Source organism: Cavia porcellus, unplaced genomic scaffold (assembly GCF_034190915.1).
Source record: "Cavia porcellus strain 051 isolate PalLab524CR breed Dunkin Hartley unplaced genomic scaffold, mCavPor4.1 scaffold_9, whole genome shotgun sequence".
Classification (NCBI taxonomy): domain Eukaryota; kingdom Metazoa; phylum Chordata; class Mammalia; order Rodentia; family Caviidae; genus Cavia; species Cavia porcellus.
In genome coordinates this window covers 9,458,563-9,480,718 of record NW_026947492.1, presented here as the reverse complement: position 1 = coordinate 9,480,718, position 22,156 = coordinate 9,458,563, and the positions used below count along the sequence as shown (strand labels likewise).

Here is a 22,156-nt window from a genome sequence, read left to right as displayed (position 1 = left end):
CATGAAGGAGAAGAACCCTCAGGGAGGGACGCTGTCGAAGATGCCCAGTGGACTCGGGGCACTGAAGCCCCGAGCTGAGCCCAGCAGCCCTCGGGCCTCGTCGGCAGAGGCCGCCTGTGGGTGCTGCCCCGGGCGCGGGTTGCTCGGCAGACAGTCTGGGCCGAGGGCGGCCGCTGATTGGCTGCGGCGCCGGGCGGAAGTGATGCGGCTGTCACTGGCTCCGGCTCCCGGGAAGCCGCGAGTTTCCGCAGGGAGGCGGCGGCAGCTGCTGCGGCTGGGCCGGTGAGTTGGGAACTAGGTGGGGGCTGGACATTGAAAGTCCGGGTGGCCCAAATGTGGGAGGAACCGGTGCCTGAAGATGAGGGCTTCTATGCACAGAGGGCTTCTCTGGTCCTGACATGAGGCATCCCAGCGGGACGGGACCCCAGAGTCAGGGATTCCAGCGCTGTATAGGTCCTGATGAGAAGGGGGGCGCGGGGCACTGAGCCGTCGAGACCAGGGGTGGGGTGATCAATGAAAGTAGCTCCGGTCTGTGACCTGGAGCAGGTTGTGGAGGCTGCTAGGACAGTCGCTTGGGAGCAGAATCTTGGACTTTGAATTACCCTTCTTCTTTGACCATTTAAAGCTGTAAAGATAGGTCTAGCCCTTGAGGGTGCTGGAGCTCTGCTTCCGGAAGGTGTTTAAAGTTCCTTGCCAAGAAGCCTGGTTGATAAAAATGCTGCTGTGGCCAGGCATGGTGCCACACGCCTGTAATCCAAGCACCTGAGAGACTGAGGCAGGAGGATCGCCTGTCTAGGTTACATAGTGAGCTCAAGACCAGCCTGAACTACATAGCAAGACCCTGTCTCAACAAACAAAACAAACAAACAGTGGTATGCTGATCCTGGGTGAAAAGAAGAGCTCAGATTTCTCCTTCTGGAAATCTGTGGTGGGCTCTACTGAAACTGAAGGAGCCCTCCTTGCAGACGCCTAAATATTTAGGGACGGGAGACTACTGGTAAGCAGGGAGAAATTGCAAGAATGTGCTCAAAAATCTGAGAGAAACAGATGAGGGGCTGGCAATCTGGAAGGAATGGAGGGCGGCATAGATTACTTCTCCTTCTAAGAAAGCATCAGTGAAGTCGTTGTTGTAGGATGCTTCGAGTTGTTTTCATTGCAGTGTGTGTCTGAGTATTCAGCTGCCCGTAGGGTGGGCTCAGCAGACAGCAGAGGTTTTAAAGGAGCCCAGCCACTCACATTCACCTGTCACTGTCCCCTCACCTGCCCACCAGCTCAGATTTGACCTTTTTTTGTCCATTTGGGCTCTGAGGACCACTTCCAGGTTCTATGGGCAGTTGGAGCCTGAGCCCTCAGTCCCAAACCGCCTGCCAAGCTAGTTACAGGGGCAGCTCTTTAAGGCTGTTTCCAGACTTCTCTTCTCTCCTATTGCCTCTTCCCCTGTGTGCCTGCTCAGTTTTGCTCACTCACTGTCTCGTGCTCTCTCGCGCTCTCTCTCTCTCTCTCTCTCTCTCTCTCTCTCTCTCTCTCTCTGTCCCTCCCTTTGTCCCTGTCCCTCCGTCCCTCTCTGGCTTTTTCCTCTTTCACTCTCCTGGCTGCCTATACTTCTAGGAACTGAATTGCCTACTTTCTCAGGAGAGATTTTAGTAGCAGTTAAGTCCTCTGCTGGGCCACTAGAAGAACAAATGAGAAAAGATGGCGTAATAGGACAAGAAATATGTTTTTTGGGTTTTGCACCAATTTGGCCTTACAGTGCCACATGTTTCCCATGGCTTTCTTTTGTGTGAGTGTGTGTGTGTGTGTGTGTGTGTGTGTGTGTGTGTGTGTGAGAGAGAGAGAGAGACAGAGAGAGAGACAGAGACAGACAGAGTCTTGCTATGTAGTTCTGGCTGGCCTTGAACTCACTGCGTGGCCCAGAAATGGCCTCAAACTTGTGGCAATCCTTCGTCAGCCTCCCAAGTACTAGAATTACAGGCGTGTGCCACCAGGCCTGGAGGTATGGCTTATTTTAGATATCTAGAAATTATGCTTCATCAGTGGACAGTTCCTGTGGTCACTGGTCCTGGGGGTCATGGCTAGTCTCTGCTTGTTACCCTGGGTTTGGCAGGACATTATTCCTTCTGTTCTTGGGACCCACAGGTCTGCAGCCTGTGCTCAGAATCAACACCACTCAGCGAAGGTGACGCCTTTGCTTCAGTTGCACAAAATGAATGTGACGTGGTTAGCCAGCCCAGGAGCTCAACGTCACAGAGAGCCCAGGTGGGCATGGGGCCCATTGAAGACAACCAGACTGCAGTGTCAGCTGGATAAGGTTTATGTTCCTTTAAAACAAGAGGGTGGGATCGTCTGGCAGAGAAAGTCGCGTTACTGCCAGTCACTCGTGGGCACTTCGTGTACTCCGAGCCTGGTGAGCAGCGACAGCGGGGAAAGCAGCTGGACGTGGCTTGCTTTCTGGAGGACTAGGGATTGGGCCATAGTACACGGGAAGGCATTCAGTGGTCAGTACTGGTTCACACTCCACCTGCTGCTGACCTTGTTGGTCAAGAGTAAATGTGACCGGGGCTGGGGATTTAGCTCAGCAGCATAAGCACCTGATTGCAAGCAGGCGGTCGTGAGTTCAATCCCTGGTACCGATAAAAAAAAAAAAAAGAGTAAATGTGACCAAGAAGAGAGGATCAAATGCTGAAGACTAAGAGGAGCAGATTGAGGGTTTGGGGGGGGGGCTCAAAGTTGCCCCCTCAGCTTCCTTCCAGTCATCAGCTCTTTTATCTCTTTTCTGTCCTTTCTCTTTGCCTGCAGCCCGCTGCTCTGATGCCGAAGGGGAGGCAGAAAGTGCCACACTTGGATGCCCTCTTGGGCCTGCCCACCTGCCTCTGGCTGGAATTGGCTGGGTTCTTCTTATTGGCTCCCTGGGTCATGGGCCTGGCAGGGGCAGCAGGTCCTGATGCCCACGGCACAGTGGGGCTCAGCTGGGCTGTGCACCTGGACAGCCCGGGAGGTGATCAAGAGGAAGAGCATCTGGAGCAGCAAGCAGAAGCCGTGGCCCGGGCAGCAGGGCTGGTGAATGCCGGGCGCATTGGAGAGCTCCAGGGCCACTACCTCTTTGTGCACCCCACTGGGCCCAGCCAGGCTCTGGAGGTCCAGGTCATCCGGCAGCAGGCCGAGGCCGTGCTAGCCGGGCACAAGGCCGTCCGCTGGCACTCAGAGCAGAGGCTGCTGAAACGGGCCAAGCGCAGCATCCACTTCAATGACCCCAAGTACCCACAGCAGTGGCACCTGGTGAGTCCAGCCCTGCACTTTGCTGCTCCGATGGGTGGGAGGTTCTGGGCCAGCTCTCGACTTGCTGCTCACCAGATCCCTCTCCCTCCGCCCCATCCTTCACCTGAAGGGGCCCTCTGGGACCTGGGTTGTAGTTTGTCTTCAGCCTCTGCTTTCCCTGTCCTCTTTCTGGTGAGCCACTGTCCTGCAGTGCTTCGGGCACGTGGGCTGCAGCCCGGCCGCCCAGCACTCACCCCGGCTCTGCCACTCATTAGCATGGGCCTCTGCTTCACCTCTGTGTGCCCTCTGTCTCTTGCAGAACAACCGGCGGAGCCCCGGCAGGGACATCAACGTGACAGGTGTGTGGGAGCGCAACGTGACCGGGCGTGGGGTGACGGTGGTAGTGGTAGACGATGGCGTGGAGCACACCATCCAGGACATCGCGCCCAACTATGTGAGTGACCCGGAGCCACCCCACCCCCACCCCACGTCTTAGCTCCCTCTGCACCACACTTCTGTCTTGTTCCCCCACCTAGAAGGCACTGAGCCAAACCAAATAGCCTGGGAGGTGGGGTGGGGTGGGGTGCTTTCTCTTCTCCTCTCCCAGCCGGTTTGCCATCCTGGCAGTTAAAACACAGCTGCCACTCCAGCCCCAAAGGAGAGCAACCCCAGCCTGCTTCCTGCTTCCTGTTGTTGCTCCCTGTCTGCAGAGTAAGGAGTGGCCCCTGTAGGCAGCTTCCATCTCCCCTTCTGGGTACCTTCTTTCTAAAATGGGATCCTGCCGAGGATTTAGCTCAGTGGCACAAGCACTTGCCTGGCAAGTGCAAGTCATAAGCTTGATCCTCAGTATGAAAAATTTAAATAAATAAAACATGATCTTTAGATGACTCAAAATCTCTTATCCTAGGCTGCCCCAGCATTCTGCCGTGGGCCGCTTAGTGTAGCACACAAGAGAGATGTTTGCTGAGAACCCCGTGGTGCATCCCAGCTCCACCCCAGCATTCGCTGCTCCTGTCTGTAGGCAGCATGGTTTGCAAAGGGATGGGCTTGCTTCCCTCCCTGCCGGGGCATCCAGACCCGGAGGACCTGCTCCTTCCTACCAGTCTACCCAGTGAGTGACCATCTGTTGTCCCTCAATATTTCAGAGCCCTGAAGGTAGCTATGACCTCAACTCTAATGATCCAGACCCCATGCCCCACCCGGATGTGGAGAGCGGCAACCACCACGGCACGCGGTGTGCGGGCGAGATCGCTGCGGCGCCCAACAACAGCTTCTGTGCGGTCGGCGTGGCCTACGGGAGCCGCATAGCAGGTGGGCGACCTTGCCCGGTCTGCCAAGGGCACAGCGGGCGTTCCCAGGCCCCATCCCATTGTGAAGCTGCTTCCTCCCACCAGCACACATAGCCTACAGTGAAGGGTGAACACAGGACCGTTAGCTGGTTGGGCGTTCAGTGCAGTGATGTTCCAAACCTGTTTCTAGCAGCACAGGCACTACCCGAAGCCCCTCCCCGCCAGCCTCCTCTTCCCTTCTTCTGATCCGTGACCCAAGTTGTGAAAACAGCTCCTTCCTTCTGACTATGTTGTAGTTTCCAGAGTGGCTGCCAGCAGCCCTTCCTCCCCTGCTCCGCAGGTCTGTGGAGGCTGCTCTCACCGGCAGGCTCACCTCTTCAGCACCCTCTGCAGTCACATCTGCTCTCCAGCCGTTCAACAGAGCTGGACGGCCTAGAACCCCTCTGGAAGTGCTTCCATGCTTCCACTTCACTCTTTATCCACCAGGGCAAACAGCAAGAGGAATGAACGGGAACCCTTCTGGGTAATTCCTAAAAATGCCTGAGAACCAGCAGAGCCAGCGGGCTGGCTGCACTCCTCCCATTCTCCAGCAGAGGGCAGAAGTCCTCTGCAGATGAGATTGCAGAGGGGGCCAGAAACCTTCAAGGTTCAAGACCGTCACCCCATTTCTTCTTGTCAGTCCTGGGCTGCTGCTTCACTGAGCTACATCCCCAGCCCTTTTTATTTTTTTATTTTGAGACAGTTTTCTGAGTAGCCCAGGCAGAACTCAAATTATGACCCTCATGCCTCAGCATCACCTCAGTGCTGGGATTATAGGCATAGGCAACCACGTCCTGCTCCCAGCCCCTTTGGAAAGCCCCAGTTGTCCTTTTGTGGTCACCGAAACATAACACCCCCACTTGAGAGCGCAAACTTGGGCCTGTCTGGGAGTGCTGCTGGTAATGAATGAATCTACCCAACATCCTTCAAGTATGGTGCAAGTTGTTTTATGTGACTGGGGTAGAGAGAAAAAGGAAATCAGTTACCTACATTCCAACCTTATTTTTCCCACAAAAACTTCAGGATCCTTACAATCCAAGCTCCAGCGTGACAGTGAAAAGTTTTTTAGACAGGTAACATGCATGTGGTACAATTCAAAAAGTACCAAAGAATGAAAAGGGAAAGTAAATTTCCCCCAAATAGCTCCCTGTTCCCCACTTCGGGGGGGCAGCCACATTACCTGTTTGGGGGGACCAGTAGAGTAAGGATCGGTGTCCTCAATTCCTAGGCATCCGGGTGCTGGACGGGCCCCTCACAGACAGCATGGAGGCCGTGGCGTTCAACAAGCACTACCAGATCAATGACATTTACAGCTGCAGGTGAGCAGAGCCGCAGGTGAGGGGGCAGCGCCTGGGGTGAATCCTCCGGGCTGCTCGGGCAGGTCTACGGGGGCCCTCATTTCTCCAGCTCCCCAATCATGGGTGCTCAGTTTTAAGCTTCTGTCACCCCAGTGATCAGGTTGCCACACAATGAGTGCCCCGGCCTCTCACCCTGATGTTTCTCAACTCACAAAGCTTTCTTCTCTAAACTGAATCCCAGTGCCACTCCTACTGCCCTGCAAAACAGCACCCACAGCCTCAGGCTAAGGCTGTGGGGGGCGGGATACAGAGGACCTGGGGGTGGGGAGCCGGGGAGCCCCCTGCTATTGTTCCTGCCCCTAGCCAGTCCCTCAAATCCTTGATGTCATCCACAAAGTATTTCCTGTCAAAGAACAGGATTCCTAGGTCAGATAGAGCGTCCCTTCATGGGCACCTTGCCATCCAGCCTCCCGGTGATGCCTAGGTCCCCGAGAGGTGACCCTGTTGTGCTCTACAGCTGCACACTGTCTCCATCAGTGAGACCCAAGGGTTGGAGCCCAGGATCAGACTAAAGGTCAGAATGAGGAAGTCGTTAGAGTTAGAATAAGTAAGTCCTACCTTGGGGACATTTCCAGGGAAGAGAAGAATCTTAGTTCAGTGTTCTGTTTCCGCTCTGGAGGAGGGCTGGGCCCCTGCGGCCTAGGTCTTCTCCTGGCAGAACCCTAGTGCTGGGAATGTGGCTCAGTGGTAGAGTGCTTGCTTGGCGTGGAAGTGTGCTGGACACCTGCCTCAGCCCCCAAAGGCAAAACAAAACAAAACATGGGAGTCCTGAAGTGGAGCCACAGACACAGCCAGCTGAGACCAGGAGGCCCGGTGGGCAGGGCCAGCCTGGCCCGAGGTCTTCCCTGTGCTGTCTCCCAACAGCTGGGGCCCGGACGATGATGGGAAGACAGTGGACGGCCCTCACCAGCTTGGAAAGGTACTGAACCCTAGGAAACCCTACACGTCCACCTCTTTGCCCTCTCCCCACCCACAGCAGCCTCTCTCAGGAAGTGCACACCTAGCCGGGGGTGGAGGGTGTGGGCGCAGGGTCTTAGAGAAATGGACTGATGTCCTCCCATTGCTTCCCTTTGACTTTGTTCTTGGCCCGTTCCTGGCCCCATTCTGTCCTCTGATGAGCGGAGTCCGATGAGCAGAGTCCATCCATCCACCCTTGTTCGACCCTAAGAGCCCTCTTTTTTTTTTTGAGACAGTATCTATCCATGTAGCCCACGCTGGCCTTGAACTCACAGCAGTCCTCCTGCCTCAGCCTCCTGAGTGCTGGGGTCACAGTCGTGCACCACCACCCCCAGCTGCCCTCCCCATTTTGTGTCCATCTGTGAATCTCTTCTCCTCATGCCCAGTGCCATTTGGAATTTGTTTCCTTTTTGTTTCTGGGAAGGGAGGCAGGAGTGACCAGTGTGGTAAGCAGGGGTCTTTTGGTGAGCCCTTTAACTGATGCCCTGACACATTTGCCCTACAGGCCGCCTTGCAACATGGGGTGATGGCCGGCCGCCAGGGCTTTGGGAGCATCTTCGTGGTGGCCAGTGGTAATGGGGGTCAGCACAATGACAACTGCAACTATGATGGCTACGCCAACTCCATCTACACCGTCACCATAGGTAGTGACCCGGGAGTTCTGCGCGGGTGTGACTGTCTCCAAGTGCCTTGGCTTCAGGGCGTCTGTCTGAACATGTGGCCAAGGGTGTCGCCTTGGGCTTGGGCTGGAACTCAGAGCTCAGGGCTTCTTTTTAGGGGGGGGCAGGTACCAGGGATCAGACTCACAACCTCACACTTGCCAGGCAGGCGCTTATGCCATGGGGCTAAACAAATCCCCAGCCCCGTGGATCTCGGCGTCTCTGGGAACACTGTGGACCATTCCCTACCTCCATGCCCACCATGACTAACCAGGGCTCTGCTGAGTCCCTCATTCCCTGGGCTGCTGGCCTTCTGCCTGGAGCCTCCCAGATTCCTCACCAGCCTACGTCAAGTGCCCCCCACCTGTGCTCCCAGCCACAGGTGCTGTCATGCCAGCTGTGATTCGTTTTTTTTTTGTTTGTTTTTTTGTTTTTTGTTTTTTTTTTAAGAGACAGGGTCTCACTATATTGCCCAGGCTGGAGTGCAGTGGCTATTCACAGGCGCGATCCCACTACTGATCAGCACGGGAGTTTTGACCTGCTCCGTTTCCGACCTGGGCCAGTTCACCCCTCCTTAGGCAACCTGGTGGTCCCCCGCTCCCGGGAGGTCACCATATTGATGCCGAACTTAGTGCGGACACCCGATCAGCATAGCGCACTGCAGCCCAGAACTCCTGGACTCAAGCGATCCTCCCACCTCAGCCTTCCGAGTAGCTGGGACTACAGGCACGCGCCACCACGCCCGGCTGTGATTCTTTACTTACCCAACTTCCTGCCTGGCTGCTATCAGGGTGTGGCATTTCCCATGTGGCAGATGTTTAGTAAATATTAAGAAAACAAATGAATGACTAAGGGTAGAGGTGGCAGATACTCAGTTTTGTCCTGGAAGCTATTGAAAACCTGCTTGTGCTCCTTCCTTTGAGACAAGGGCTTGCTAAACTGGCCAGGCTGGCCTTGAATTTGCAATCCTCCTGCCTCAGCCTCCCTAGTAGTTGGGATTACAAGAATGCCACCAGGCCTGACCAGTTCAGATCACTTTGTAAGCTCAAGACTGCCCTGGGGGATAACTCAGAGGCAACTCCAGTAGCATTAGGCCCTGCTGCAGGATCCACTTGTCACTTCAGGTCTCTCCTTTCCTCCCGGGTCCCAGGGGCTGTGGATGAGGAGGGACGGATGCCTTTCTATGCCGAAGAGTGCGCCTCCATGCTGGCCGTCACCTTCAGTGGTGGGGACAAGATGCTCCGGAGCATCGTGAGTGTCTCTAGCCCCGCACCCCTGCCTGTCCCGTGTGACCTCTCAGCCGTCACAGTGTGTTTCTTGGCTCCGCTGCCCTCAAAGAGCTGAGCCTCTTAAGGCCTCTGCAGGGAGACCGCTGAGGGCTCTGAATAAATCCCTGCAAGCGGCTTTGATCTCAAAATTTTTAACTTGAAACAAATAGTACATATTGTTATGGAGACAAGTATCTTATTGATTAAACAACTCCTTTGAAATGCCTTCCCAGGGTAGAATTTGGGCTTTGGCTTTTTGCTATGGGCTTAAAAATAGAGCATCGTGGCGCTGTTATTCAGCCGCTGTATAAATACTGCGAGCTCTGCCGTGCTGGTCCTCAGGAGGAAGGCCAGTGGTTGTCTTTATGGGGTGGGCGGGAGGAGGAACCAGAGGACTGAGTCCTGGCAGAAGGCAGAGCTATCACTGGAGCCGTGGCAGGGAGACTGTAGCAGGAGCCGCTGGACCCTGGAAGCTGCCGGTGCTGGGCTGCACCCTAGTAGATTTAAGCCGGGTCTCTGGGCCTTAGTCTTAGAGCCCCCGTGTGTCCCCATGGCCATACCAGAGTAAGTGGAGACAGAGGCTCCAGGCAAGAGCTCTGCTATAACCAGCAGGTGTGAGATTGCTCCAGTGGCCGGCAGGGAGGGCGCTCTGGGGCTGCTGGGATCTAGGCTGCCTTGTCTTCCTACAGGGTCAAGTTCATTCTCCAGAACTAAAATTTGGTTATGCCAGTAAATGACTTCTGGTCAACACAATGTTCCAAGGCTCTGTGCCAGGTGACCCCACTCCTCCTCCCTCCCGCCCGCCCCGCCTGCCTCAGTGAGAAGAGAAAAGCAAGTGGACTGGAGTGAGCAGCCAGCAAGGCTGTGCTGGGCAGCCCCCGGCCTGTGTCCGTAGGGCACCCCGCCCCGGGTCAGGCTTGGGCAGGAGGAAGAGTGGGAGCACACTCTGTCTTCACCCCCGCCAGAGCTCCGGGGTCCCGTCTCATGCCTGCTCAAGCCAGGCCCCTCAGAAGACTCTAGAACAGAAGTGGTCACTGTTGCTGTGCAGTGCCTGGCTTTTCCCTTCCAGACTCAGCTCTGCCTCTGGCCCTCTCCCCAGCCTTCCATCTGAACTATAGTGTGGCCAGAAGTGAAGACACTTTATATAGCCAAGTTCCCATCTTTGGAACAGCGTTGCTTTGGGAACCTCTGGTGCCAGTTTCTGTCTGATGCCCCGGCACTTGGATGGAGCTGACTCCTCGGGCAGAGACAGGAACGTTCGCTTGACACAGCGTGGCCACCTGAAAGCTTTCCTGGACTCTTGTAGGGCTGCACGCAGCGCCTGCCTCCACAGGCAAGTTCACAGCTGCACCCTGGACTATCACCTCGAGCCCGTTTCCTTAACAGGAAAAATCAATCTGCTCCCTGGCACAGACCCGGCTTCGGCTTCCGCACTCGCCAAGCCTACAACTCGAAGAGTGTTTTTCCTTTTCTTATTGGGCGTACGCGGTGTCTGGGTGCCAACTGCGTCTCTTGGAAGCTGCTGTAACAGCTGGGAGGGAAGCTGTGAGTACAATGGAGAAGAGGCAGCTCCTGGGAAGCTGGCACCCTGGCATCTGACCCAGAAGAGACACTGGAAGAGGGGACGTCTCCAGTCTTGCACCAGCACCACAGGCTAAGGGTCCAAGTGCCACATAAAGAAGCATTTTGAGGCAGAGCCCTCCTCAGCTGAACCCTCTGAGACTGGCATTGAGGGGACCTGAAAAGAACTTGACACCAGGCAGATGCCACCTGTGCCGCTCGCATCTTACCTCAGAACCATGGGTGGGAAAGGGGGCTCCCGAAAACCCACCTGCGGCACCAGCCGGAAGAGACGGGCAGCTCCTCTTGTGTATGATCAGGCAGGCTGTGTAGATGCTGAGCTGACCACGAGCCAGCCGCGTGCACACACATGTAGCCCCAGCTGTGTCACTGAGCTGCCAAGTGGCAGTTCCTTGACTAGTGTGATCCTGTTGTCCCCACTTCAGCTGAAGCCCAGCAGCTCCCCTGGCCACTTCCCCTGAGGGGGTTGGGGAGGCACGGGCTGGAAAATGGGGGGATGGGAACAAGAATCAGGAGCCCCGGCAGCACCCACGGCCCCCTGCAGCCTTGCCCTCGGAAGCCTCCCATCTTGATTCCGCAGAGGTTCTTCAGAGGCCAGAAGGACTGAGACCCTGGTCTGGCCTTCCTGTAGGCCCCTGTAGTCAAACACACAGCTCTGATGTAGCCAGGCCCACCCGAGAGGCTGATCTGAGAGCCGAGGTCATCTCTAACGCCCTCACTGCTCCGCTTCCCAGGTGACCACTGACTGGGACCTTCAGAAGGGCACTGGCTGCACAGAGGGCCACACAGGGACCTCTGCGGCTGCTCCTCTGGCAGCTGGCATGATAGCCCTCATGCTGCAGGTACGGCCCTGTCTCACATGGCGCGATGTCCAGCACATCATTGTCTTCACAGCCACCCAGGTAAGATCCTGGCAGGGGGACAGGAGGCCAGGCCCAGCCTAGCCCAGAGTTTGGGCAGAAGGCTTCAGATTCTAAAAGTCCCAATGTCAGGCACCAAGTCCCTTCCAGAGTGGCACTCGTGAGGAACTTGTGCCTGTTCCACTGATGCCGTTCCCCCTGCCGGGGGGCCTGGGTGGGCTGCTTTGCTCTGCAGCTGGTGCCTCCTGACTCTCTGGAAGGGAGCTCTGGGTAGTGAGGCCCTGGAGCCTGACCTTTGTCCCAGCATTCCTGGGGGAATGCATTCCTCTGGGAGCATCTGGACCGAATTGACCCCGGGGAAGCAGGGAAACAACAGTCGGGCTGCTGTCCTGACACTGGCCATGCATGGCACTAAAGAGGCCCCTGTCCTTTCAGTATGAAGACCGCCACGCTGATTGGCTCACCAATGAAGTGGGCTTCAGCCACAGCCACCAGCACGGCTTCGGCCTGCTCAATGCTTGGAGACTGGTCAACGCCGCCAAGGTGACCGGGTGTTGGCAGGGCAGGGTGGGGCAGCCTGGGCTGGGAGACCAAGCGGGCATCCAATGCCAGAAACAGTGCCTGGCGCATCCTAGCACATCGTGAACCTTCCCTGCACCTTTCCCCCCACTGCCTTGCCCTCATGGCGGCGGGTAGCCATGTTGCACATGGAAAGCACTGTCCCCACACTGTTAGTGGGTAAATGGGACCGAGTGTAGCTGGGGCCTCTGGGGGCTCTTTCACCTTGAACACGGCCATTTCCCCACCTCCTTGGCTTGGAGCCTTGAGGAGCAGTCCTGGCTGTCAGCAGGAGCCTAGGAGTGACAGAAGGTGATTGGAGAGAAGAGCTGTGCCTCGCAGATCCCATGGATGAGTGTGTGTGTCCGTGTGTGTGTGTGTGTGTGTGTGTGTGTGTGTGTGCGCGTGCGCACATGCTCGTGCACACATGTGCATGGTAATGTGAGTGTGATCACCTCGGTTGCTGATTTGCCACCAGCACCCCCTTTCCTTCAGCAGGTCTGGACATCTGTCCCTTACTTAGCTTCCTACTTCAGCCCTGTGCTGAAAGAGAACAAGGCCATTCCGCGGTCCCCCCGCTCGCTGGAGGTCCTGTGGAACGGTAAGTGGTCAGCGCCCAGGGGTTCATCTTAGGTCTCGGGCCTGGGCAGACGGAGGGGCAGTTAGGCTCGTCCTCCCTGCCCATCTCCCCGCTTCCTTCAGGAGCTGAGCCCCAGCCAAACCTGTGGAGTTTTCTTTGACCATTTTAGGACATGTTGCTGCTTCTGAGTTGGCTGGCCCCGTGGCTGCTTAAACAAGACCTTTCTCCTGAACTCCTAGGAGCGCAGGAGCTGCTGAGCAACCAGCTGGGAAGGCAGCTAGGCGGGGTGGGGCTGGAAGGGTTCCTGTGCCCTCCACGCTGAGGCCCTGCCAGGCCGCTGTCTGGCCAGCCTTAAGTGAAGCAGAGGAGCTGAGACTTCTTTCCTTTGAGGCCTATGGGGGTGTGGGGGACAGGGGCTAAGTGAGGGTCCCAGACCGGAGTTACCTGACCCTTACCCGCCGCCGTGGTGCCAGGCTGCGGGGAGAGTGGAGGCTCGTGCCGAGGAAGCTCGGTCTGAGTGAGGCGGTTGTGTTGAGCACAGAGGTGGAAGCCATTGAGGGAAGCGGATTAGGCTGTTTCTTTGAGGGCCTCTGCCCAATGCTGTGCCGTTCCTGTGTGATGTCGGTGCTGGTGATGGACCCGGGCTTTGCACACGCTAAGCACGCATTCTTGCCCCGGGCGCTCTCCCAGCCCCTCGGTCTGCACATTTCCCAGTTTCCCCACCCCTGGCCCCTCGGGGACCGTTTTTTTCCTTTGAGGAATTTGGCAAGCAGAGTTATTCACTGCTTCCTGTGGGGTGAGGCATGTCATACTCTGTACCCAAACCAGAACTGTGTCCTCACCTTTGCTGTCCTCCTCAGAAGTGTTCACACCGGGGGGACCCTGGCAGGAGGAAGAATGGCCGAGGAGGGACCTCGGGCGGGAGCGGGGCGGGCTCCTCGGGTCTAGTTTTGGCTGGAGGAGCTCAGTGACCCTCCGAGAAGCAGGTCCAGCTCCTGCCAGCTTCCCTGTTTGTGGAAGGAGCCCTCACCCGGTCACTGCGTTTCCGTAAAAGGAATGCGGTCTTGGAGAGGATGCCCAGCCAGGGCGCAGCAGCTGGAAACTGCGGGGAAGGCCGCTCTGTCGGGGGCCCGGGCTTGCCCTGCAGGCCTGGCCCTGGGGGCCTTCTCACCTGTGTTCCCACTCGGGACTGTGTACCCTCACGTCTGCCACAAGAAGGAGTTAGCTAGAAGGATTGGGCCTCTGCAGTCTTGGCATCTTTTGCTTCCTCTAACCAAGGGGTGTCGCCCCAGGATGTCTGACACACTTTCCTAGTGGTGAAGCCTCTGGCAACTATGTATTTATTACTGGGAAGCAAGAGAAAGGGGGACAGATGGTCCTGGGGGAGGGAAGCGGAAGGTGGTGGAGGGTGGAGGAGGAGAGGTCCGGGCTGGCTAGAGGAGTCCCCCACCCAGCAGTGGGCAGGCTTCTCTGAAGGACTGCTGTCACCCTGCAAGCTGAGCGGGGGAAGCCCAGGTGGTGTAGAGCTGAGCAACTCGGCCCCAGAGGCACGAGACACCTCACCCCTACAGCCAGGCCGTCATGTGTTTCCAGAAGGATCTGCGTGATTCCTGGTCTGGGACCAGAAAGGAAACTTTCCCTAAGGTAAAGGGAGCTGAACATCCCTGCAGCGGAAGAGCAGCTGACGTACTCTGAGACTCCAGAGCAGAGATGTCGCCCAGAACTTTAAGCCATGATGGGAATGTTTAGATCCATGGCCCTGTATAACTCTATGGAACACTTAATGTACGTGCTGCCGAGCGAGCACCTACGGGACACTTAAAACAGGGCCCGTGGGGCTGAGGAACAGAATGTTAACTGTATTTAACTATGGTTCATTTAAATTTAAAAATCACGTGTGGGCCAGGGATTTAGCTCAGTGGCCTAAGCGCCTGCCTGGCAAGCACAAGGTTGTGAGTTTGATCCCGGTATCAAAAAAGATAAAATAAATAAATAATCACACGTGGCTGACTGAACAGTGCAGCTGAGCAGGCAGGCAGAGCCCCAGCAACAGAAAGTTAGGAGGGAGAGGGTATCGCTGACTGAACAGTGCAGCTGAGCAGGCAGGCAGAGCCCCAGCAACAGAAAGTTAGGAGGGAGAGGGTATCGGGGACCCAGCTCCTTCAGAGCAGACCCGGGGTCTCAGATCTCTTCAGGGTGGGAGCTAGAAGTGGGTGGAGGAGGGGGTCTTCTGTGTGACTTGTCCATGCATTAGCAGGTTCCCGAGCACCCACCCGCACCTGCCCTGGCTCCTGGTTTGTGCCCGGAGTGCTCGGCTAACACCCCGCAGCAAGTCCTGTGCTGGCCCTTCCGCCCGCTGTCTCCCTCTGCATCCCCTTCTTCCTTCCAGCCAATGTGCCGCCTCCCTGAGCCTTTCAGAAGAATTAACTGAAGCCGCTGCGTTTTTGCACGCTTTCTCGGCCGTGAGAGCCTGGCTTTATTACCTCGGGGCCTCATCCCTGGCCCATCCAGGGCTGACTCAGTCCGTGCTCCTTACCCTTCTTGCTGTTCTCACACTATTAACTAGGCCTTTACTGCCGCGCTCGCCTCTGGTTCGGTGACCCCCTTACTGCCTAGCTGCCTTCTAGCCTCCCTGCCTGAGGTCCCCTTTTCCTTCACTTGCTCATCTATTGCTCCAGAGTCCCAATTGTCTTCTAAGGCTCCGATCCAAGATCATCTGTCCTTGGGAGCTGGGGATTTAGCTCAGCGGCATAAGTGCCTTGCTTTGCAAGTGTGTGGTCGTGAGTTCGATCCCCAGTACCGATAAAAAAGAAAAAGACAAAAAAAAGATGATTTGTACTCAGGCGGGGCCTCGTGGCACATGCCTATAATCCCAGCACTTGGGAGGCTGAGACCAGAGGATCCCCTCAAGTTCTAGGCCAGCCTCAACTACATAGTGAGTTCAGGACCAGCCTGGACAACAGAGCAAAAAGACCCTGGCTCAAAAAAAATAAATAAAAAAACAGATATTTGTCCTCCCTCTTCGATTCTGACTTGGTGCCACCTCTCCACACATGATTCCCAGATCTAAATCTCACTGTACCCCTCACCAGTAAGAAGGACAGAGATTGTCACAGTTCCCTCTGGAATATGGGCAGACAGAAGCCCTGGTGTCTTCTGGACTAGAAAGACCCCAAAGACTAAATTATTACAGTGAGGAACATCAGCTGTGACCTGGATGTTTTTTATGTGCCACACACTGTTGTAAACATTACCTTCTTTAATACATGAACACATTTAATTTACTAGAAGTTCTAGAAATAACTCTAGTATACTCACATGCATGGTCTCCCAAGTCCCCACCCACACCAATAAATAAATTTTAAAAAGGTGGCAGCATGCCGCTGTGCCTAACAGGAATGCAGGGAGCCTTCCACTTGGACTGGGTTCCTTTGGGATTCTCTTCTGTTCATAGCGTGTCAGTTACCTTCCTGTACACCCCTCTCTCTGCCAGGCCGGTGCTGCCTTCCACCAAGCTGTGAACATGTCCCTTCATCCTTTCATTCCTAAATCTCCATGTGTGCTTTGTTTGTGACAGAGGCTGTCACAGCCTCTGTTTGTAATTGAGGCTGGCCTTGAACTCAAGGTGATTGCTTCAACCTCCTTAGTGCTGGGATTACAAGCGTGTGCCACCATGCCTGGCACGATGTGTTATTGATACTCTACCAATATAGTGCAATTAACATGTAGAAAACTCTGGGCTTCGTTATCACCTCTCAAATGCCAACTTGCTTCCCTAGTTTCTTCCACTTCGGTCTTTGCCATTACTGTGCCCAGCCTCCACCACCCCTCAAACTTGAACCTGGAGTTTCAGCCACCCTGTCTCCATCGTCCCTGCCCAGGTCTTCCAGCCTTTCCCTTGAGGTTTAGTATTTACACTATCTCCTTTGCATAGTCATTTATTCTACAAACATGTGAGACCTGCTTTGCCCAGGCAGTGTGTGAAGCTCCGGGATTCAGTGATACAGCGTGACTCCAGCACCAGGAGGGCTCACGGCCTGGAGGGAAGACCGTGGAGTCGGCTGGTGCAGGATGAGGGTGAGCGGAGAGGGAGGTGGAGCGGGCGCTGGGTGAGCACGGGAGAGGCATCTGCCATCAGGAAGACGGGACGGTTCCTCAAGAGACTGCTCACTGACCTCAGTTTCCTCATGTAAGCCAGCCAGGAGGGGAAGGGAGGAAAGGGACGTCCAGACAGTAGGAGTGCCCCTTCCTGAGGTCAAGAGTGTCTTCAGGGAGCCCACGTCATACCAGATGGCCCGAGCAGGGAGCACACTGGGGTGGGGGGAGGCCTGTGCCTGGGTGTGGCCGGAGCCGCTCCACCTTGGGAGGTGCTTGCGCTTTATCTTGAGGCCTGGGCAGCAGAGAGAGAAGAGCTTCCCAAGGCCACCTCTTTAGAGATACCGCATACAAGAGTGTGATGCTGTGGGCTCAGGGATGGGTCAGTGAGAGACAGCAGCAAGACCCGGACAGAGCAGTGTGACTGGGCTTGACAAAGACCCCACTGGTGACCCTGCAGAGAATCCCTCCAGGATTCGTGGACTGCAGACTGAGTAATTGTGTGCTAAGAGAAGGTGGCTAGTTATAGCTAGCAGGCTAAACACATAATTTTATTTTTGCTTTCTCCCAAAACTTTATCAGCATAAGAAAAAAAGAAAGATAGTATAACCCCAGTTCCCCTGGAAGGCCGAGACTGGAAAATCACAAGGTCGATCCCAGCCTGGACCATTTAGAGGCTTGACAAGATAAATAATAAAAGGTCAGGGCCCCGTGCAGTGGCACACACCGTAATCCCAGCACTGGAGAAGCTGAAGCAGGAGGATCGCTGTGTGTTCCAGGCCAGCCTGGGCTAAGTAGCGGGACCTTGTCTCAGAAAAACAAAGAAAGGGTGGCGGTGTAGCTCAAGGTGAAAGGGCCCAGGTTTAATGCTCAGAGAAGAAAGAGGAAAGGGGAGGACGAGAAAACAAAATGGGACATGTGACACTGGGGGAGTGGTTCTCAGGGACATGGGTGTCCCTGTGGAGGAACAGGAGGTGAACCCCAGTGAAGGCAGCGAGGGGCACTGAGAAGGGGGCAGCGGGGTAGGCGCCAAGCAGGACAGAGTGGCCGCCTCAGCCCTAGAGTGGTCAGGTCCTCTGTCCCTCTTTCCTCCGCTGCGGCTTCTATGCCCGCTGCTGGAGAAGCCGCCCTTCAGCACTTTTGTTTAAAATCCTTGCTCAGTAACTTACAATAGCTCTCAATTGCTTATTTAAAATAAAAAACTTTAAAAACCCTTCCCATGCTAGGTTCTTTTTTCCCTTTCTTTTTGTTTTTGTTTTTGTTTGGTTTTGGTTTTTGAGACAGGATCTCACTATGTAGTTCAGGCTGACCTTGAACTCACTGTGTAGCTCAGATTTATGGTGATTCTCCTGCCGCAGCCTCCCCAACTACTGGGATTACAGGCCTGCGCCATCACGCCCAGCTCTTTTTCCCTTTTCTGAATCTCTGAATTTCATCTGTATGCATATTAGGATGAATTTCTGGGAGAAAAGGTACATTAGAAATTAGAAGGATAATTTCTTACTAATCCCCAAATGAATCTTCCACTTCATTAGGGTTTGGTTTGTTTTTGTGGCTCTAAAAGAATCGTAGATTCACAGGAGGTCGAAACCCCTTGCAAATAACTGTAAACAGAATCCTGCATTGTGTGTGCTTTTGAGACTGGCTTTTTTCATTCATTCTTGAGACTTAGCCAGTTCGGTGGTTTTTGTATTGTCTTCCGCGTGTGAGACTTGTTCATTTCACCGTCTTCCTGATGTCCTCTCCCTCCCAGAATGCCCTCCACTGGTCTCTGTGTTCGCTTCCTTGTTCAGCGTCTCTCACAGCGTGTCTCCCCTCGTCACTTGGTGTATATGGCATCATACCCATTTGCCTCATGTGGAGGGTGCCATGACAGCTTATCTTTACGGTGCCGGTATTTTTGAGTGAATTGCTGTCTCGCGGCCCTGTGTGTTGCCTTCCTCCCTAGAGGCTAAGCTAGCCTGTAAACTTGCAGGTAGCACCGCCTCGCAGCCACCCACGTAGACACATTGCGCGTGGCTTCAGCCAGCTTGTGTGTTGTGTATGCTGGGGTGAAGGGGCGTGAGTGTGCGTGGGCTGGTTTCCCAGCTTTCCGGCCTGACTTCCCACAGTCAGCAGGGCGGACCTGGAGACGTCGGGGCTGAAGACCCTGGAGCACGTGGCTGTGACAGTGTCCATCAGTCACCCCCGCCGCGGCAGCCTGGAACTGAAACTCTTCTGTCCCAGTGGCATGATGTCCCTTATCGGCGCCCCCCGCAGCATGGACTCGTACGTACACCAGCCTGTGGCCTCCTGAGCCGTCTTTGCAATAGAGATTTTCAAGAGGATAATGACAGTCATACAGGACGCCTGCCCTGATTGTCCTTGGCAACTGGAAGCCATTGATCATACTCTTTATTCAAGGATGTCAATGTGTTGGCACTGTGCTATATATATATATATATATTTTCTCTCTCTCTCTCTCTCTCTCTCTCTCTCTCTAATCATTGAAGAACCCTCTGGAGTAGACTTTGTGACCTCGAACAAGTCACAGAGCTAGTAGTGCTGAGGAAGTATGACTAAACCTACATGTATGGGACTCCGAGCCCGTGCTGTCCAGCTTGGTGTCTCCCCTGCAGCACGTAGACACAAGTCCCTCATTCCCTGAGACCCCAGGGCCAAGGCACAGCACTCAGGTCCCCTTCTGGCCGCTTCCCAAATGGCAGTAGCTCATTTCTGGGGCTGCGGCAGTGGGGGAGTCGGGGTTGCTAGGACAGGGCCCCTCTCTGGCCCACGCCTTTCATCCGGTCCACTGTGTTCTTTCCCCAGGGACCCCAGTGGCTTCAATGACTGGACCTTCTCCACCGTGCGGTGCTGGGGAGAAAGAGCGAAAGGCACATACCGTCTAGTCATCAGAGATGTAGGTGAGCCTCCCTGCCCTTTCCCCAGGGTCCTTCCTTCCCCGATTGTCCCTCTGGATCTCAGGGTCCCCTGTGGAATACGTAGGGTTGCCACTGGATGAGGAAAGCAGGTGCTGAGGACTGCCCATCTAAAGCTGGGCATTGCCCCCTGAAACTGACCGTTTGTGCCCCGTCTGTGCTCCTAGAAGAAGTGAGTGATCCCTCAGCCAGCCCTGGTAGGCAGGGAAGAGCAGGACTGATTTTCACCATTTTTTAAAAACTGAGGCCCAGAGGCTTGAAGTGACCCATAGAAAGTCCCAATAACAGTGATTGCTGAAGCGTGATTGTCTCCAGTGAACAGACTGGAAATTGCACCCCATCCCCAAGTTCTAGTCAAGCTAGGCATTTGCTAGACCAGCTAGTGGTTTTCAGGCCTTCATTAATTTGGTAGACAAATATGTTTCTTTTAAGAAAAATTGCCACTGAAATCCCAAAATACAGAAGGGAAAGGCAAAACTCTGCCTTAAGTTCAGCCTTTCAACCTCCCTGCCCCGTGCCCACGCACCCTGGGAGGCCTGGCTGTGCGGGGCTGCCGTCCGAGGGCCCTGAGCAACATGGCCAGCAGAGGGATGCTCACAGGCTGCCCACTTGCCACTCTAGGTGATGAGCCGCCCCAGCTGGGCATCCTCCAGCACTGGCAGCTGACCTTGTATGGCTCCATGTGGAGTCCGGCCGACATCAGGGAAAGACAAAGGTAGGTATAGCCCGATGGCTCAGGGAGGGCTGCCCGTGAAGGAGGGGAGCCTGTCCCCTCCCCAGCCCCCGCTGCAGACACGCTGTGCTCCCGCCCTCAGCTCTGGGCTGACGGCACAGGACCCAGGGTTGGTTAGTAAGGCGTCCTCTCCCCGTTGCTTCTCCACAGGCTGTTAGAAAGTGCCATGAGCGGAAAATATCTGCACGATGGCTTCACTCTACCCTGCCCACCTGGGCTGAAAATTCCTGAGGAAGAGGGTTACACCATCACCCCTAACACCCTGAAGGTACTGGGACCAAGCCTCAAACTACAGGCAGAGAGGACTGTCCAGGGGGTCGGTCCTTGGTGCCGCTCAAGGTGACCTGGGGAAGGAAGGAAGGGTTGGGGAAACCCCATAGCATTGCTCCTAGCCCACTGGGCTGTGTGGAGGGCAGTCCTGCGGCAGGAGGGCCGGGAGAGGGAGGGCAACGCCAGCCTCCCAAGCAGAGGGGCTCCTTCAGCTCATAGGCCGGCCATGGGAACGGCCCCTAACAAGGGCGCTTGCTTTTCCCAGACCCTGGTGCTGGTGGGCTGCTTCACCGTCTTCTGGACCATTTACTACATGCTGGAGGTGTACATGAGCCACAGGACTGTGGCTTCCACCCAGGGTTGTAGGAACGGACCCTGCCACTGGCCCCAGCGGAGCCGGAAGTCCAGGGAGGAAGGGACAGAGCTAGAATCAGTGCCGCTTTGCAACAGTAAGGATCTGAGCGGAGCAGAGGCAGAGAGCGGGGGCCCTCCCACCACCTCTGACCTCCTTGGCCCGGACTTGCTCTGTGAAGGGGACTGGACTCTGTCCCAGAACAACCAGGCTGCCCTGGATGGCCCCTATCAGCACCGACCTCCGGACCTGTTGCAGGGGCAAGAGGAACAGATTTGCTGACCTCAGGGCCTGGACGACTTGGAGTAGGACAGGCTGTTCCTCCCCAAAGCTGGGGAAGCTCCTCCCAAGTTTAGGGAGCTCTGGGGAGAAAGTAATCCTGATGCTTACATCGGAATCAGAAATGCCTCAGCGGCATTCTCTGGCTACCCTCAAGGATGGGGGGCCCTTCGTAAGCAAAAGCGGTAGAAGACTGCCAGAGGACAGTGTGGAGAGAGGACAGGGTCCTCCTCCAGCCGACTGGATGCTTCCGATGAGCAGGCCTTGCCAAGGGACTGACACTCACGTTGGCAGAGTTGCCACCACCGTTTCTCTTGGGCAAGCCAGCAACACCGGTTATAGGGGTCACTACCATGTGGGTCGAGAACGGGCCTGTGTGGCCAGGAGAGTCCTCAACAGGAATGTCACCGAGATGCCTTGGGAAGGAATGTTTCGGGAGACAGAGACCCCGGGAAGAGCCCAGCTGTGCTGTGCTAAAAGCAGCACCTGCACTAGCCTTTCCCAGGCATGGCGCTCCTGGGCAGTGCCAACCTGGAACGTGCGCTGCCTCCCTTCCAAAAGATTGGCGCAGTGGTCCTGGCATAGCTCCCAGGGAGAGACACAGCTCCCCAGGGTCCACACTGCTTCACTAGAGAGGTCTGTGGCCAGACTGAGGAGCAGGTAAGAGGCGTGAGTGTTCCAGGAGAAGCCACTCAGCCCTGCGACCACCCTGTCTTCCTCTGCAAAGTGCTCAGGGAAACGCCCTTCCCCCGGAGGCCATGTCTGCCGGACAACCTCTGTCTTTTCCTCCCATTCTTGGCCTCCTTCCTTCATCTGAGCTGATTGATTGATTGATTGATTGATTGATTTGAATTTTTTATGCTTAAAATTTGATTTTCTTTTTTCACAGCAACATTTTGTTGAACTTTTTTCTGCACAGCTTTTCCAAAATAAAGACCTTCCAAACAACCTGCCGCTCCCTCTGCCTCCCACAGCTGACTCGGGTGGCCAGGTCGTTCCCCTCCCCTTGAGTCCTCGAGATTCACTCTTCTCTCCAGGCCTGCTTTCCTGAGCCTCTGGGCACCCGGGGGATGAAGGCAGGGGTTGGGGGGAGGTGGCAGCCAAT

The 22,156-nt window shown here is 55.5% G+C and overlaps 1 protein-coding gene across 3 annotated transcripts; it reads left to right on the top strand.

The window, feature by feature from the left end:
• The first annotated feature begins 1 nt into the window (after position 1).
• On the top strand, positions 2–21,999 carry Pcsk7 (proprotein convertase subtilisin/kexin type 7). 3 transcript variants are annotated; one of them, XR_010049657.1, is made up of 17 exons: positions 2–282; positions 2,137–2,308; positions 2,797–3,276; positions 3,575–3,709; positions 4,401–4,566; positions 5,812–5,902; positions 6,806–6,860; positions 7,404–7,542; positions 8,708–8,808; positions 11,141–11,308; positions 11,702–11,809; positions 12,323–12,425; positions 18,611–18,767; positions 19,308–19,398; positions 20,039–20,132; positions 20,301–20,418; positions 20,686–20,755. XR_010049657.1 is itself a non-coding variant. In XM_013155513.3 (17 exons), the coding sequence occupies exons 1-17, from the start codon at positions 2–4 to the stop codon at positions 21,052–21,054; spliced, it is 2,832 nt and encodes a 943-aa protein (XP_013010967.2). In that variant the 3' UTR covers positions 21,055–21,999. The 3 variants fall into 3 exon arrangements, 2 of the variants coding, with proteins under 2 accessions (XP_013010967.2, XP_013010968.2); XM_013155513.3 differs by having other exon boundaries at positions 19,308–19,402; positions 20,686–21,999; XM_013155514.2 differs by having other exon boundaries at positions 252–282; positions 2,137–2,256; positions 19,308–19,402; positions 20,686–21,999.
• The last annotated feature ends 157 nt before the right edge of the window (positions 22,000–22,156 follow it).

Excerpts from the sequence above, each read along its gene's own strand:
- Pcsk7 (XM_013155513.3), top strand. The coding sequence starts at position 2 with ATGAAGGAGAAGAACCCTCAGGGAGGGACGCTGTCGAAGATGCCCAGT. Across the intron at positions 283-2,136 it reads CAGCTGCTGCGGCTGGGCCG|GTCTGCAGCCTGTGCTCAGA; the intron begins GTGAGTTGGGAA and ends TGGGACCCACAG. Across the intron at positions 19,403-20,038 it reads TCTAGTCATCAGAGATGTAG|GTGATGAGCCGCCCCAGCTG; the intron begins GTGAGCCTCCCT and ends TTGCCACTCTAG.